We start from the raw sequence: 17,547 nt of genomic DNA on the forward strand, positions 1-17,547 counted from the left end.
TTGCAACGGACCAACAACGCCTGGTCGTGTAAAAGGGGCATTTTTTGTAAATAAGAAAAAGAGCGACTGTGCTATTCGCGGGGTTTAAATAAAGAAGTCAAAGAATGCCAGTGATAATACAGATAGACCTTTTGATAAACAAAGTGGTCGAGAAGTTAAAGGTCAAAAGATGAAAATCTAAAAATAAGATGGTCAAGACTTCTAAAAATTTACCATGCTAGTGCACTGAAGTTATAAAACGGGTGTTATCATGAATTAAGCATGCAATAGGTTTTTGTCTCAAAATGGCCGGAAAAAGTCATCGGGGCATCTTTTTTTCGAATTCTGCTCCTGTGTAATTGGAACAATAGAGAAAAACTAAGTACTGTTTGCTCCGCCTACCAAGTCAAGATTCAATTCATAAAGCGATGAATGAATTAAACGTTGTAAGTTCTATCGCCTCACCTTTTGTTTGAATCTCTGTCACTTTCAGACTCTCCTGCGCCTCTCTCACGTGGTATATTGGATACTGTGCACAAAAATCTGCTAATTCATCACTGAGTACAGAACGATCAGTCACTTTACCGTCAATAATCCACGCAGTATCCACCCGTCTTGTCTCTGTAAAGACCATCTAATGAGCGTAAAATAGATTAGTGAAAACTTACATTTCTCTCAGGTTTAGTTAAATGGGCGTGCAGGCGTACGCGAGAGAAAATCAATTCATGCGCGCGCGTTCGCGTGCTCGAGAAAGGAGGGACATTTCGAGTTTTAACAGAACCACAATTAACAATTATTCCACGAGCGCGCGTTGGATATGAGATAGTAGCTATAACGATCTCCGTGTAGCGTCGAGTTGGCTAAAACGATCTCATATCCAACAAGAGCGAGTGGAATAATTGTTTTGTTAAAAACGCCTAAAGAATTGCAAATTTAAGCTCCCAAATTATTTTTGTTGACGTGTTTTGGCAACTATATTTGTGGTCAATGGTATATGAGCCCGTGTACCATTGCCTGTTAACCAATCAAAACGCAAGAATTGCAATATACCATTGCCAGTTTTTAATAATGAAATATATTTCGTGTCCTCACCTGCTTTGCCTTCTTAAGATCTCTCATCAGTTTCTCAGGTGTCGCTTGCTCGTTTATTAAAGGGAAGATATAGCAAATCCTGCTGTCTGGGAACCGCACCATGGTCAAATTCTGTGGTAGTTAGTATAAATAAATTTCTTTAAAAAGCGGCAATTCCTGACAGTAAAATTAGTCCATACATAGAGCGGTTTTCGCTTGAGTGTCGAAAGTAAATTGCGTTTGCGTTGGTTTTGCATTACTACGCTTAGTGGTTGGCTTAAAAATCTCGCGCCACTTTCTCAGCCAATCAGAAGTAAAACCAAAATCAATCGTGACTCGCTTGCGCACGTTTTCCCGCGCTTTCTGCCAGCTACATGTATTTGCTTCGAATTTTGATTGGTTCACTGGATTGTCTGTGTCCTTTGTGATTGGCCAGAGTAATTACTTTGGTTTTGGGTTTACGACACTCAATTGAAAACTGCTCTAATATCTAAGGTAAAAGGTTTATCTTGATGACGTTAAAAAGATAAAAGAACTTTACTTCTTTTAAAAGGAGAATCAATTAATTAATTAGTTAAAGGAGCTACTTTCAAATTGAAGAAAACCTCAAAATAATAGTTTTATAGCATAGAAAAACAACAAAGGAGTAATAAAAACGCAAAAGTAAACAAGGATGGTTTCAACTGACGAAGATTTAAACGGATTATGATCGACACACTTGAAAAAAACTTACCAATTTTTTCAAGATGGGTTCCCCTTAAAGAGTCTCTTTTCTGACTGTGTAACGATCTAGTGGCGCCCACGGTCATTTAGCCTGCGGCTTCGCCAAGCGCAACAGGATTCCAGCTGACTTTTAACCGTAGCGTAAACAAAAAGATCGGATAACATTTTAATCATGTAGAAAGGTCGAATTTGGCTCCTCTGCTCCCTGTGTGTTAAGCTGTGATGAAAAAATGATCTTCGGGTATAATTCCCCCTTGAGGAGCAAATCGATCACGAAATTATGTTTATACTTATTTATTTAATAAGACGTCATGCACATCTCATCCTGCCAAATGAAAACAAAGCATAAAGAAAAGTCTTTTCTACAGTGAAATAAACAAAACTTTATCAGGATTTGGAATCATAAACTACCTGAAAAATAGCTTTATAAAGCTCAGGAAAACATTGCATCTATATCAAACGAACAAAACCTTTTTTCAACGTGCTATCGGATGAAACAGAGAAGCTTTCAAGTGACTTGAAAACGAGCCAGCGCAATCGTCATTCATACTTGACTTGCCGTTCCCATCGAGTTCCTTGACAAACGCAACTTTTCCTTCACATGAAATTTCGAGTAAAATGATCGTAAATAAGAGGGAACTGAAATTAAATTATAAAACTCACATGTTTGAAATCATGTAAGGTATCACTTCGGTCCACTCCAGGATGAGCGGGAACTTCAAACAATTCTGTTTGCTTGTCTGGGTCAACCTCAATCTTCTCGTTGTATTCTTGCCCAGCCTCGCTGATGTGGACAGTAAAATCCACGACCTTGTCCTATAAAAAGGAAATTCAGTCTCAAATCCGCTCGGGTACTATGTTGTTTTTTACAGGAACGTTCTAGATTTTAAGGCGATTTGCCCAGCCCATGTTTACGTAAAGAAAATCGAGTTACATACCTCTTTTGAAGAATCTTTCCTTGGCTCGTCGCTTTTATGAACATGGTTACTTCCCAATGTAGAACTTAGCAAGACAAACATGACAAGGAGAACGTACGCCATTTGTGAGTGGAAAAGACAAGGCTGTTTAAAAACAATACAAATGAACCGTTACCGGCTCTTAGAGAAAATCGGAAGACTAGTTCACCGAACAAGCGAGGCGCGATATGGGTGTATTTACAACGAGGTCATCACATGATTAGAAACAAACACATCTCTTAACATTCCATTATTAACAAGTTGATTGGTCAATCATAGCCTGGTAAACCACAAACTTAGTAAGCCTTTCTGTTCTCATTGCACAGAGATACATTGCACCTGAACCCTTGAGACCAGCCTTTCTTAGGTTACCGCGTAGGTGGCCTAATGGTTAGCACGCTCGACTCCGAGTCGAACGGCCCGGGTTCAAGCCCTGGCCGGGCGCTGCGTAGTGTTCTTGGGCAACACACTTTACTCTCATAGTGCCTCTCTCCACCCAGGTGTATAAATGGGTACTGGTGAATTTACTGCTGGGGGTAGCCCTGCGATGGACTAGCATCCCATCCCGGGGGGGGAGTAGCAATACTCTTAGTCGCTGAATGCTACAGAAACCGGGATAAGCTCCGGCTGTATGGGCCACTTGACTCGGACACAGACTTTATCGTTTACCTTACCGTATACCTTTGAAGGCCAAAATGGGTCCAAAATGTTTTATCGCTTAAAAAGGAGTTTCACATGATCACCTTTAATTAAAAGAAAATCTATAGAAATCGAGTAAATATTGACAGAGAAATGGAGTGCGAGAAAATTTACCGAAAATGAAGTGTAATTTTTATTGAAAATATATTTTGGGCTTGAAAATGGGGTGGGGGCTTATATCCGAGGGAAGCTTCAGTATAAGCGGAATAAAAAGAAAACGTTTCAAAATGAGTTACAGTAGTGTTGATCGAAATAAGGTTTTCATTAGACTGGTTGTTAATTGAGTTTTAAAACGTCATAATAAATCGAATTCATTTGGAGCAAAATCAAAACTTAACAACACGAACCTATCCGAAACGCAACAAAATGGCAGCTAAGAGTTTTCTCGGAACGACTTTTTGCTAAAAGATAGATAATAATAAGATAATAAAAACCTTATTATTCTGCAATCGTTTCAAATTTTCTGTTTGAAAAAGTACAGTGTTCTGTCAGAAAGCTTAGTACAGTCGAAGCTGCTCTCTTAACGGACACTCCCGTAAGCAGACAGCTCTACTTACGGCCACCTTGTTTGAAACCCCGTTTTAACTCCCATACAAACTCTGTATTTTTACATTCTCGTAAGCGGACATTCCCGTAAGCGGCCGCGGACACTTTTAACTTGGTTTTAAGCTCCCGTAAGCGGACACCCTAAAGAAAATCCTTTTAGCAACCTCTGTATCTTGTTTTTTATCAATCAACATCACATTGCCGTTTGTCACAATGATTTTATAGTAATTACAGTACAATATTTCAGTGTTTGTTTGTCGTCATCCACGTCCGTCTGGTTATTGTTAGCTGTGTAGACTCCCGTAAGCGGCCATCTTTCCCCTACACCTCTAGTGGCCGCTTACGAGAACCATTCTTGGCCAGCTCCAGTTACGGACAAGTTTTTTGCGTCCCGAGGGTGTCCGCTTACGAGAGCTTCGACTGTATTAAGGAAACAAGGACAACTATATAGGGGCTAAAATCGGATTATGTTTTTGTCTCTAGGTAGCCTGCGTAGCTGGCGGGATTCGAGTGCTAGTGCTTGCTTTGAGACGGGCCGGCGAACGGCAAAGAGAGGGAACCGCGGAGCCGCAAGGAATTTGGAGCGAGCCTTCTAGGTAGATGGGTGTATAACCGGGGGATTTATACGGTAATCGAATATTTTAAATCGCTTGAGGTTCTGCTCACGTGCAGGCGTAATTGTACGTGCTCTACTTGATTAGCAGAAAAGGTCACTACAGTGCGAGCTCTAAAAAATGCAATCTGAAGCGTTCATCTTGTTTATAAGGCAAGTGAAAACATATGATACTTTGATACTTAAAAAGTAATTAAAATCTAATACTTTTGCCTCTGATCAAGGTTATTCAAGGATATAGTTCTTTAACCCTTAAATTACCACGCTTCTGGGATTTTTTCAGCAGTTTTCTGGGCTTAGGCAATCTTTTGAATTTCGTGTTTGCATATAAGAAGCTTAAGTAATTAATATGTGCTGTTTCAAAACACTGATGGCTCAAACTTTTATTGTGACGTCAGTATTCAGCCGTTGCTTCTTTGATAAGCAAGCACACGGGCTCGAATCTGGCAAAATTTTCGTTTATAAGTGTTTTTCCGAGTCATTTTCCACTGCAGAAGCCCCCAGGCTGGCATCATTAAGCTAGAATGGTGGGTAGAGGCAAACTTCTGAAAGAAACCAGAGGTGAGAGATGATTTGACGATGATTGGAACGCCAAAAACATTTGTATCGGAACATGGAGGTTCATGAATGAAATTGTCTCTCTGGCCGTTCTGTGGATGGATTCCGAGACCTGCCAAGGCAATTTGGACAACTTTTGACTTCCAAAGAATGCAGTCGGTGCAGTATTTTGCCGGTAGGATTGGGTGGCTCGACACTTATAAAAAATCTATGAAATAGAGGTAGGTGGACTTGCATTTCGCCGACAAGACAGTTTTACCCAGGCATTCCTTTCGGTCACCAATAAGGAAATTGCAGGTTTGCAAGCATTGCTCTAATCGAATGGTAATTGCTCAGTCTGCTGAAAGATTGATGAGAATTTTTCTTGGTGAACAGAAAGAAATAGGCTTGAAGTTTGCTGCAAATGTACACTTTTGGATTCAGAAATACTTTTTCATTAAACAAAATTGGAGGCAAAGATGTATGTTTTTTGTTGTTGTCCTATGGAGTAAAAAACGGGCATTTTCGGATTTGCTGCAGAAAAACAGCCATATACAACGGAAATCTAGAGCTGTAGTCAGTTAGTTGGCTTTAAAAACTATGAAAATAATCACTTTACCAGAACAAGCGATCATCACTATCATGTGCCCAGATATGCGAAGGCTGCAGATTTTGTAATCACTGCTGGTATTTTCTACGCAAATATGCGTTGTTGGTAGTTTAAGGGTTAATTAATTTCTTAGATATTTTTTAGATTTTTAGCGCTTTTGAACGCAAAGGAAAAACACTATAAAATGCATCATCATCATCATCATTATCTTTATTATTATTGTTGTTTTTATTATTTTTTTCATCAAACGCACAATGTAACCATTATGTTTCCTTTGCATTTTTAATCGCTCATTCCAATTTTAAGCGCTTCTCAGCTTTTATTCATTTTCTATATAACATATTTTGCTTTTCATTTTAACAACTGTATCATAGAACCGTTTATTGTAAATAGTTTTGCGTTATAGATAATGATTAGTTAAAGACCATTTTTATTTGTAATTTTTATTCATAAGCTTTTATATGTTTTTGACCATTGTAGTTTTAACATTTTTAAACTTGGTATTTTTACCTTTTTAAATTTTTAATTCTTACAGGACCCCTAAGATAACAGTACTCTCAAGTACTGATGGGTTAATGTTAATCCTGTTAATAGTAATAATAATAATTTTTTAATTCTTTTATTGTACATAGGTCATTTTTATGAGTACTGAATAAAGTTTATAGTATATTTTTTTAAAAATATTATTATATTATTATTTCTCTATCCCTTTGGTGATGGGTTCCTATCTTCTCACTTCGTGCATACTTGACATTGAAGCGATATTGTGAGGAGAAATTTGTAGTTGATCACGCAGCCCAAGTGATTTTCATAACAATCAAACTACAGCAGCCGTGTTCAAGTTTTGCTAAACATTCTTTATTCAGTGAAAATAAGGAAAACGTACATATATAACTTTGATATAAAAATCCCACTTATAAACGAGTTACAGTTCTGATAAAGATAATTCTTAAGGATATTCATGCAAAATAAAACACTTATAAGTTCATGATCTTTCAAGACAGAGACAGCCACGAAATCACAATTCCATGCTTATTGAAAACTAAATGTTTGTTTTATGCATAATTATTTAATCACGGCGTATGGCTACCTTATTACATGAAATTTTCGCGACACGTACACTTAAATTTCGCGATTTTGCGAAAATTTTGTACTTTGATCAATCTAATTTCGCGTTTTTGAGTGAGACACAATTTACATTTTCTTGGCAATATATTTTGACATGCCTTTGAATTATATAAAACGACTTCATCAAAGGAACAATAACGTCAAAATTAACAAAAACGCAGGGGGGGGGACTTAATCTCGGTAATAGCAACAACAGAGCAGTTCTCAAATGTCTACAAGTGAGTCAATTGACGACAACATCCATTTACATTGATTACTGACATATGCGAGTCACTTAATATTCGCGTCATGTTATGTTCGCGACACTTATTGTTCGCGTCACTTAATTTCGCGATTTTTTTTAGAATCGCGAAATTCGCGAAATTACTGAGTGTGGCGAAAATTTCATGTAATAAGGTATATAGCAAGATCATACTTGCGAGGAAGAAAAACAAGAAAAAAACCTTATCATTTCAAGTGTTTTTATTACGTCAAAACAGAATACGTCAAATCACGGCTAAAGAGAACTCTTTTCCCACCTTTAAAGACCTAATATCATCCTTCGAGCCCATTCCGAGACCTCTGCTGTTCTGTTGTTGGAGTTGGAAGGGTTGTTTGCAATGTTGTTGCAAATATATTTGCAGCACACCGTGATCAGTCTAGTGAAGTGCTCATTTAAACAACCTGACTGACGATATAAACTGAATGGTATACGCTGGCGCCCGTGCCGGGTTTCACATTTAGGGGACTTGGAACAGCTCATATTTGTCTCGCAGTCCAATGTGGGCTCGGGACATATTTGGTAGGCTGCATCGAGGTCCATTCCCCCTTGGCACAGTGCTGTACCGTTTAGACCATTCCCAGTCTGCCTCCGCACTCGGTTTGCTCTCTCTGCAAAACAACCAAAATAGGTCAAGCATAATCTACAATAAGAAAATACCGTGTACGACGCTCAGAAAATGACTACCTTCGTAACTTTCGGATTTAGCACTGAAACCTTACGTTACTTTTGGAGGATCGCATCTTTAGGGGTCCGGGTCGTTATACCGCCATTCGGGTAGCGAAAACGTGAAATTATCGTCATCCAGAGTCGAATTTTTTTTGAGAACGCTAGCTACGTATACTTCGAAGAGGTTCTTTCCTTTGGGAATTTACTAACAACCCTTTTAATTTTATCGCTAGTTCGGATTGTCGCTAATTTATAACATGAATTTATAAAGGCGGCTTTTCCCTTTGATCTTATCAAAGACTACTTTTCCGAACCGGTGTGAAGATTCCAGGTTAGAGTAGGGATGTTAAAAAAGTGAAGATTGTAAGCTCTATCGCCTCACCTTCTATATGAATCCCTGTCACTTTCAGAGTCTCCTGCGCCTCTCTCACGTGGTATATCGGATACTGTGCACAAAAATCTGCTAATTCATCACTGAGTACAGAACGATCAGTCACTGCACCGTCAATAATCCACGCAGTATCAACCCGCCTGGTCTCTCTAATAACCATCTGATGAGCGTAAAATAAATTGGTATGAGCTTACAAAGACTACGAACAGTTTTCTCAGCGTCAGTCGCGCGGGAAACTGGTGACCGCGCGAGAAAATCAGTTCACGCGTGGAATCGCGACGCGCGAGAACGAGAATGGCTTGGAGAATGGCTTTGCTTTAAGTCTCATTTTTGTTTTCGCGCTCGCGTGTCGCGTTTTCTCGCGCCACACACTCCCACCCAGAGACTAACCCACTCCCCGGGGGAACGGGGGAAGCTGTGGTTAACGCTTACAAATGTAGAAATAGCCTTTGCCAAGATCTGCAGAACAAAGGAAAGGGAGTATGAGTTTGTTTGACTTGTTAGAAATCCTCCGTCGGATTGCCAAACCGAGTTTTCTCAGAATGCCAGATTCTTGCCAGGGGTAGCTAAATGAGAAAGGAAGAACCTTTTAAGTTTTTTTTTTTGCAGCACCATAATGAAATAGATTTTGTGTTCTCACCTGTTTAGCCTTCTTAAGATCTCTCATCAGTTTCTCAGGTGTCGATTGTTCGTTCATCAGAGGGAAAATGTAGCACATTTTACTGTCTGGGAATCGCAGCATGGTCAAATTCTGTGGTAATAGGTGTAAACAAATTGCGTATAAGAGCGGCGAATTACCCCTGGCTGACTGACTGACTGACTGGCTGACTGACTGACTGGCTGGCTGTCTGACTGGCTGACTGGCTGACTGGCTGACTGGCTGACTGGCTGACTGGCTGACTGACTGACTGACTGACTGGCTGACTGGCTGACTGACTGACTGACCGACTGACTGACTGACTGAATGACTGACTGACTGGCTAGCTGGCTGGCTGACTGACTGGCTGACTGGCTGACTGGCTGACTGGCTGACTGGCTGGCTGGCTGAATGACTAAATGACTAAATGATTGACTGATAACTGAATGAAAGAACAAACGAAAGAACGAACGAACAAATAAATGAATGACCTAACTTTCTAACGATTCCTTCGCAGAAAAATCCGTCGAATGAAAAGACCACCCTGAAAAAAGATGGAGATAAGAGAGAAAGTCGAATTATTTAAATGACTTACTTGTTTGAAATCATGTAAGGTATCACTGCGGTCAACTCCAGGATGCGCGGGAACTTGAAACAATTCTGTTTGCTTGTCTGGATCAACCTCAATCTTCTCGTTGTATTCTCGCCCGGCCTCGCGGATGTGGACAGTGAAATCCACGACATTGTTCTATAAGAAAGACAATTTATTTTCAAATCCGCTCGGGTTCTGCAATGTTTTTACAAGAACGTTCTAAATTTCTTGGCAATTTATCCATCCCATGTTTCAGTAAAGAAATCGCTTCTTTCGCTTAAAGGGACTGTGTCGCGAATTTTAGCCAAATTTTAGGCAAGGGAAAATGACCAACAAGTTCAGTAAAATATAAAAATAACCCTGTTGAAACAGGGAAGGGACATTTAAAAAACAGACCAAATACAAAAGAAGGTACGGATGGCCATAAGTGACGAAGATTGAAACGGATTGCGGTGTGAGTTTTTGAAATATTCTCAGTTGGGCTGAACAGTTTTCAAAGTTAATCTTGTTTGCTTGTAACTTTAAATTTTAACCCCCGGAAGACAAATTTGGTTTTAATGCAGCTATGGTTTTGTTATTTAGATCCATAGAAGTAATCCCTATGCAAACATTAGGATCATAGCGAGTATTTTGTTGGCAAAACTAAATCAGTAAAATAAACTTCACTCAGCCATGACAAAGTCCCAGGCCCACTCATAAGGTTAACTTGTGGCAAGTCTAACCATGACCCAGATACAAGGCCTAGATACACACCTCTTTAGATGAAGAATCTTTCCTTGGCTCGTCGCTTTTATGACTGGCCCGGTTACCAGATGTAAAACTTAGCAAGACAAAGATGACGAGAAAAACGTACGCCATTTGGGAGTGGGAAGATTTAGTCTGTCTATTTAAAAACAAGACACAACAGAAATGCGAACGTAGTCAATCAAACTAAAAAAAACATGATTAGTTCATCTGGAACAGCAGTAAGTTCTTCGTCAGAGTACCTTTAAGAAATGTAGCTAAAAATGCTTTAAGAATGTCTGTCTCAGAAACCCAGGCAATATTAAAAAATGTCGGAAGAAGGGGGTCGGCCGATCTCCACCATATTTATGTTGCATAGAGGTCTTACGCAACTCGTAACCATGGTAACAATTTTTGATTGATTGGCTTTATTGTTTACAAGAACAGACCACCCCCCCAAAAATTGCCCAAATGGCGTGACAAAAGTTGTGATTTTAGGTCAACTTCAGCAGCGTGTATCTCTGGATATATTTAAGCAACAGATTCAATTTCACGTCAGCGTAACACTTGTCCTTTGGTAGTTTAAATGCATACTAAATTAAATGTTTTCTGTACATCGTTCACGATCTGCATGCAAACTTAGAAGCCATACTTCGCAACATTTTCAAAAATCGCAAAACTAGGCATTTTAAAATTACAGTTTCTCCAGGGTCCGGGAAGATACAGATATAAACCTAACTGCAATTTACTCACCGAAGATAGGAAAACATTTTAGGCCAGTGTTGAAATTGGACCAGCGAATTTAATTTTTTTTTAACGGTTCACTGTTTTACCGCTTCGGCTGATGTCATTTTCCAAGGCCACTACGGCTCCCTTTGAAGCTGTCGATCTCATTCCCCGGATTTCGCCGTTTAAGCGCCTCCGACAGGTGTAAAAACCTTAACGCTGTGGCTTCTTGTCATATTATTTATGGTTTCGCTGTAAATGTTCCTCGTTTCAAGCGAGCGCCAAGGAAACATTATGCCAGAGATTGCGTGACAGGAGTGGAATACGCAGTTTTCAGGGAGGCCATCGAACCAAAGCAAACTTTTCCACGTTGATTAACAGACTGATAGCTTTTTCCTTCAATACTTGATCCTGGTCCAGAAAGGCTTTTAACTATCCCAATGTGGATTGAACTGGTCTTAATAAAGCTCGCCACAAGTGATCACAAGTAGACAACAGACTCGTGGAAACATCGCTGATGTCTGTAGGTTTGTAAAACGTTCCGATATCCCGCTGATATATGCCATCTTGAAGCTTAGTTGCGATCGGTTTATTCGTCAGACAAGGCCATGGATACAAGTTGCGGAGGCGGATATTATTTGCTTTCAGCTACGTATTGGCAAGATTTTGCACAGGGCACAGAGGAGTCAAGTTTGTCCGCAATTCAAAATCTCTACCGTGCAAAACGACCTTCAAAAGCTTTTCAAAGCGATCGTGTGAGCCGTACGTGATACAACGCCGTCATGCGATACTTGTTTGCAGATCGTCTGGTGATATCGTATTCTGACAATGGTCGCCTGGGGCGAAAAAATCGTCGCCCGAAGGGCGACGAATTTTTTCGGAAAGCGAAGCTTTCCGACGAGGCACGAAGTGCCGAGAAGAAAAAGAGACAAGGGACGAAACATTATACCACGTGATCGGCTCGATGTCACCCGAAGCATACTGGTGGCGGAAACGGAAGTCGTGTGTAGATCCATGCTGTGACAGCTGAAATCAACCGTTACTAATCCGAAATTCAAAACAACAACTGATCTTTCGACCGGCGGTAAGATTCAAAATATGAATAGTGCTCTCCGAGAAAAGCGAAATTTACCAAACGAGGAACAACGAAATCCGAAGAAATTGAATGTGGAAAACAATGTTTTCTCTTCAAAGTGGTAAGTTACTTGTGAAACACATTACGGTATTGCAACATCACATGTCTCGTGACGCATTTCCGCCACCAGTATCCTCCGGTCCACATTGTACGAAAACGAATTTTTAACTGCCTAAAACTCGTCCCCCGAAATACAGCTTAAACGACTTGTTTGAAGATTTTCTTACAGCGTATGGGGAGACAATCCTAGTCTTAAACCATATGTTAAAAATGAGATCGTTTCGTTTGATTTTTAGCGAGTAACGAGGGATCGGAATTTCGCCTCAAATCTCTTTCGTCCCTTGCTCTTTTTCTTACTGCTGGTCTCTCTGGTAACGCCCACAAACATTGATGTCTGCGGATGTCGCATGAGGGTATGAATACGATATCACCAGACCAGACAATCTGTAAACAAGTATCGCATGACGGCGTTGTATCACGTACGGCTCACACAGCTTTTGAAGGTCGTTTTGCACGGTAGAGATTTTAAATTGCGGACAAACTTGACTCCTCTGTGCCCTGTGGATTTTGTCATTCAGATGAAAACCTGATAAATCATAGCGCTTAGTAACCTGGCATGGATTTAAGAAATTGACGGGCATGGACTACCGGAATACCCCTGAAATCCGTGGAACGAGCGATCACGGAATTGAATGAGTTGGATTGCTTTCATTCCAAAACAAACAATTATTTAATACATTCGAACTTTAGTTCTTTTTTCTCGTTAGAAACAATTTCGTTAGTGTAAGTTGCAACCAATGACGTTTTCGATCAGTGTGATTCACCACGTTTCAGTGTGCAATATTATTAATGAGTATTTCTTTTCTACTTGGCTTGCTAGAACTGCAGGTTTCAGCGGGATAATTAATTTTTACACAAACTTTATTTTGCAAAGACAGTAAATAAAACTAGGGTTAATTAGTTAGGGTTAATAGTTAAAACATATTGCATGACAAATAAAAACCATAGTAGCAACAATAACGAATATATGTTCCACATAATAAAGTGGTTTGGTAGACATGGTGGTATGCACATCACATGTATCCTGATATGTCGACGGCTAATTATTGTCTTGGAAATACCAGTGAAAAGATATTTTTACTCTTCCCTTTATGGCCTTTTATGGCGCTTCACGCGACGACGGACTATGTGAAAAAAAACAGGGTAAGTAGTATTTCTTTGTCGACACTATGGAAATCGAACAGGCGATATGCTATATGACAAAGTATCAATTCTATATTGCATTTCTGTTCTCTTTTCAGCCATTTGGAGTCATTTGTCCATTTGTTCAATTTCCATGAAAACTTCTTTCTTTTCTTAATTTCTTTTTTTTATGAATTAAATTAAAAGATACTAACATTCTCCATTGCACGCTTTCTGTGATCTGCGTGTTTGAGCCTGCAGGTCTTACATATAGCTGAAAAAAATAACCAAACAAAAAAGTATAAATACAATACAGCACTTTTCATCGTGCCTTTGTTAATGTCACGCCCTTTCCCTCAGATCCTATGCCCGGGAATAATTAGTCCAGTCCCTGAACTCTCTCTTTCGCGCGCGCTTTATAGGGGGTAAACTCAGGGGTTGAACTCAGGGGTTGAACCCAGGGGTTGAATCCAGGTGCGAGAAGAGAGAGTCCAGGATAACTTGCATGCGCATGCGCCAGTTTTTTCCCCGAAATCGGGATAAAACCGTATTTGGCAGCACTTGTGAAAACGCGCGCGCACAGATGACGAGTACAACTACGCGATCGTGTACTAAAGCGGAATCACCGGAATAACTTTAAAAAAGCCTAGCTTTCCAGTCAGTGTCTACTAAAAGCTAACGGCCAAAACACACTTCACTATCCGTCAACTATTCCTAGTATTTTGTAGCCGTTTGTTGAATTGGTTTTGGGTGCAATTGTGCACATTTTTTTCTTGCATTTATTCGCGCGCTTGGTCGCGTAGTTGAATTCGTCATTTGAGCGAGCATTTTAAACTTACGGCTCGCCTCCCAAAAACGCCACACTCATACGCATACGCAAGTTATCCTGGACTCCAATCTCGTCCCCAGAGGCCGCGATCCTTCTGGTTTGCGCCAGGGATCGGGGCCTATGGGGTATTCTGAAAACCCGCCCCAAAGGCGTCTGAATCTGATTGACTGTTGAAAAACTTGTTCGTTTCACCACAATCTCCGGCGCATGCGCACAATCAAACCGAAACCAGGATTTCTTGGTTCCGGTTTGGATTCGTCCAGAGCCGTTAAGTTTCTTGACCGCTGGTCTAGGGGAGCGCAGGCTCTTGGGACGAGATTGCCTGGATTCTCTTTGCGCGCCCTGGTTCAACTCCTATAAAGGGCGCGCGAAAGAGAGAGTTCAGGGACTGGACTAGGGGGTAATTTGTCCAGGTTTAAAACAAAGGTAATGAGAAAAGCGAGTTCCCAGGGTATACATTTTCCCGCTACATTACTTTCTACTCGCGCAACATATAAACCCAGGCAGGAAAAATAGCAACAATTCGCTGTCGACCAATCCCTCCGTATCCAGAGTTAAGTTTGCAGCTTTCTCGGATTACCTTTTGAAATTAATGATCCCATAAGTGAGCAAAGCAATTTAAATCCTTTTTATTATTTTAACAAAGCCATATTGATAGCAGTAAAGTGGTTACCCTGCAAAAAATGCTCTCAATTGACTTCCTCAAAAACAAAACTAAAAAAACACTTTTGTTTAGTCTCAAAATTTAAGGAGGGGTGTTTTTTACTAACCTTCTCCAATCGGTATTACGGCATCGTACATCCAGTACATTTCTTCAGACAGTTGCTTCGTTATGCGCCGAGGTTTTCCAGTGCATATTGTTCTTGAGCGTCTCTTTTGGTGCAGGGGATAGCGACACGTGACGGCTTTACCCCCTGGCCAGTTTTAATACTGTCAAAAGTTTCCTATGCCGTGGACATATTGTCATTTGTTCTATCTCTTGGTCGCTCAACGCAAACAGGCCAGCTCTATTTAAGATGAGGTCCACTTCCGAAACACATCATCCGCATCTGGAGTGAGACGAGTCAACCAAAATGGAAATAGAGCAAGCCATTTCATTACTTCTCTATCTTCCCTAAAGCGAAATTGACTTTTGTTTTTGTTTCTCGTTACGTGGGTAACATATTAATCAAATTAATGAAACAGAGCGGCGAAATTCGCAGTGTAAAACATTCCGCTGAAGAATTTCAAACAAAAACTGTTTGCGTGCTTGGTTAGTTGACCTGCAATGGGATATAATCGAATTTTTTATCTCGAACTTTCAAGTGCTGTATTAGGGACGAACGTTAACTTTTATAATTGCATTTCTTTTGTAAATACTGAACAACTGCTTGCGTGGCGCAAAAATAAAAGCACTGGTTTTCTAAGAATAAGTTTATGTCATCATGGGGATTGTCGGAATTCAAAGCGGCCTTTTATGTTAATGAACAGCAGAAAGCCACAATTATTCTACAAACTTTAAGGTGAACATTTTCAGTGAAGATATTTCTAAGAAAAATATCTTTTTCAATTGTTAATACCTGCACTTTGTTTGTTTTACCTTCCTTGAAGCCAGACAAAACGTCTTGTTCCCACGATGAAATATACATACTTTTCTAGTTGGAAATAATTGAATTAGCACTGATATCACGAAAGCTCAAAGCATTACTTTATGGCGAAGAAACCTATTCCCTTTCCCTCGTGGAGGTTTAGCGTCTTTCAAGGAATTAGGTCGGTTTAATATTAGGAAACATATCAGTTCACATAGACGGTAACTGTTACAAAAAACTAATTTTTTAATTGTTTTCTTTCTGAGGATAACATGTCCTTAGTAGAACTGATATAATTCATAAAAAAATTAGGGTAGCAGTAAAGTCTTTGCTCGAAAGCTGGGTATCGATGTGTAAGACACTAACTCGATCGTGCCGAGACTTTGTACAAAAAAAATCATAGGGTTCTTCATAAAGCTTCATAATGAAAGGTTTGTTTGCAAATTGACAGTGATGAATGGCGAGCGAATCAAAACGGAAGGGAAAATAATTGAGATGAACTATAAATCATAAAATCCTGCAAAACACATCTCGTTGTCCACCGTCCCCTCACCCCCCCCCCCTCACCCCCCCCCCCCCACCCCTTCCTCCCACCCGACAATCTCGCTAGCCTCTGCATCACTGTTGCCGTATCAGGCCAGTTCAGCCGCATGAATTCGTGGTGAATCCAAGCTTCCGTGAAAACTTTGCCAATGGGTAAGCACATTTCATCCACTTCTTTATACAAATCTGTTCCATGGATCGAAATTTTCCGACGTATTAACGGACTAAAACCAAGCTTCAAAGGGGCGAAACTTAGTTGAAATGTCCAAACATTTTACTGACTGATTTAACAAACGTGTGCGGCCGTCTGAAGGGAAGATTCGACCATGTTGTTTTATCCGTTGTGTACTGGATTTGGGACTCATCTTTGGGATGTCAGAAAGCTGTTTTTCAATAAGGAGCACGTATTCAAGGAGAAGATGTCGACAATGTTTCTTTGGTTTTAAGGCCGAACTGTCAGAAAGCTACGTGTTCAATTTCTGTCACGCAATCTCTGGCATAACATTCCCTTCGCTCTCGCTTAAAACGAATACTTTGCAGCCAAATCAAGGATAATATGACAAGAAACCAAAGCATTTTGTTTTCTACACCTGTCGGAGGCGTTTAAACGGCGAAATCCGGATAATCAGATCGACAGCAGCAAGGGAGCCGTACACTGTATAGCACTGGCCTTGAAAATGAAATGAGCCAAAGCGGTGAAACAGTGAACCGTTAAAAAATTTAAATTCGCTGGTCCAATTTCAACACTGGCCTAAAATGTTTTCCTATCTTTGGTGAGTAAATTGCAGTTAGGTTTATATCTGTATCTTCCCGGACCCTGGAGAAACTGTAATTTTAAAATGCCTAGTTTTGCGACTTTTGAAAATGTCGGGAAGCATGCCTTCTTAGTTTGCATGCAGATCGTGAATGATATACAGAGAAGATTTGTTCTAGTATGCATTTCAACAACCAAAGGACAAGTGTTATGTTGATGTAAATTGGAGTCTGTTGCTTGAATAAATCTAGAGATATACGCTGCTAAAGTTGACCTAAAATCACAACTTTTGTCACGCCACTGGGGCAATTTTTGGGGGGGTGGTCTGTTCTCGAAAACAATAAAGTCAATCAATCAAAAAATGTTACCATGGTTACTAGTTAGGTAAGGCCTCCATACCGTATAAATATGGTGGAGATCGGCCGACCCCCTTCTTCCGGCCGCTGCCTGGATCTCTGAGTCACAAGCTCTTAAAAAACAAAGCTTAAAGGGACGCTGTCTCCAGTTTCACTTAAAAAACTTCAAGAGTCAAAAGACATATGGAAACTACGAATAGTGGTCCAATTTTGTTAAAAATCACCATGCAAGTCTCCTAAAGCGATAAAGATGTGATATTATTGTGATGCAATTAGAAAATTAAGATTTCAACTTGAAAATATAAGGCTGATTTTTTCAAG

The 17,547-nt window shown here is 40.1% G+C and overlaps 3 protein-coding genes across 6 annotated transcripts in view; 1 reads left to right on the top strand and 2 right to left on the bottom strand.

Annotated features, from left to right (window-relative positions):
- Positions 1 to 17,547, bottom strand: part of LOC144634244 (uncharacterized) — a 132,154-nt gene that overhangs the window by 114,210 nt on the left and 397 nt on the right. The window contains exons 2-6 of one of the 2 annotated variants that reach the window (XM_078493146.1): positions 10,164 to 10,293; positions 9,414 to 9,566; positions 8,822 to 8,932; positions 8,173 to 8,341; positions 7,381 to 7,732 (exon numbers count right to left, since the gene is read on the bottom strand). In XM_078493146.1, coding sequence (XP_078349272.1) covers positions 7,383 to 7,732; positions 8,173 to 8,341; positions 8,822 to 8,932; positions 9,414 to 9,566; positions 10,164 to 10,268 — 888 coding nt within the window. In that variant the 5' untranslated portion in view covers positions 10,269 to 10,293 and the 3' untranslated portion in view covers positions 7,381 to 7,382. Of the gene's footprint in view, positions 1 to 6,570; positions 7,733 to 8,172; positions 8,342 to 8,821; positions 8,933 to 9,413; positions 9,567 to 10,163; positions 10,294 to 17,547 lie in introns of those variants that run through there. The other variant, XM_078493145.1, reaches the window with a different exon arrangement.
- Positions 1 to 17,547, top strand: part of LOC144634241 (phytanoyl-CoA dioxygenase domain-containing protein 1 homolog) — a 115,909-nt gene that overhangs the window by 10,430 nt on the left and 87,932 nt on the right. The window lies entirely within an intron of this gene.
- LOC144635707 (uncharacterized) lies at positions 395 to 2,932 on the bottom strand. 2 transcript variants are annotated; one of them, XM_078494785.1, is made up of 4 exons: positions 2,712 to 2,932; positions 2,437 to 2,589; positions 1,072 to 1,182; positions 395 to 613 (listed from the first exon to the last, which is right to left on the bottom strand). In XM_078494785.1, the coding sequence occupies exons 1-4, from the start codon at positions 2,811 to 2,813 to the stop codon at positions 398 to 400; spliced, it is 582 nt and encodes a 193-aa protein (XP_078350911.1). In that variant the 5' UTR covers positions 2,814 to 2,932; the 3' UTR covers positions 395 to 397. The 2 variants fall into 2 exon arrangements, with proteins under 2 accessions (XP_078350911.1, XP_078350912.1); XM_078494786.1 differs by having other exon boundaries at positions 2,708 to 2,931.

Source organism: Oculina patagonica, chromosome 13, assembly GCF_052425735.1.
Source record: "Oculina patagonica isolate OP01 chromosome 13, crgOcupat, whole genome shotgun sequence".
Classification (NCBI taxonomy): domain Eukaryota; kingdom Metazoa; phylum Cnidaria; class Anthozoa; order Scleractinia; family Oculinidae; genus Oculina; species Oculina patagonica.

Bases quoted from the DNA above. Each gene is read 5' to 3' on its own strand.
- LOC144635707 (XM_078494785.1), bottom strand. From the start codon at position 2,813: ATGGCGTACGTTCTCCTTGTCATGTTTGTCTTGCTAAGTTCTACATTG. The intron at 1,183-2,436 runs GTGAGTTTTATA...TAACTACCACAG, and splicing joins CCTTACATGATTTCAAACAT to AATTTGACCATGGTGCGGTT. The intron at 614-1,071 runs GTGAGGACACGA...TACGCTCATTAG, and splicing joins ATCTTAAGAAGGCAAAGCAG to ATGGTCTTTACAGAGACAAG.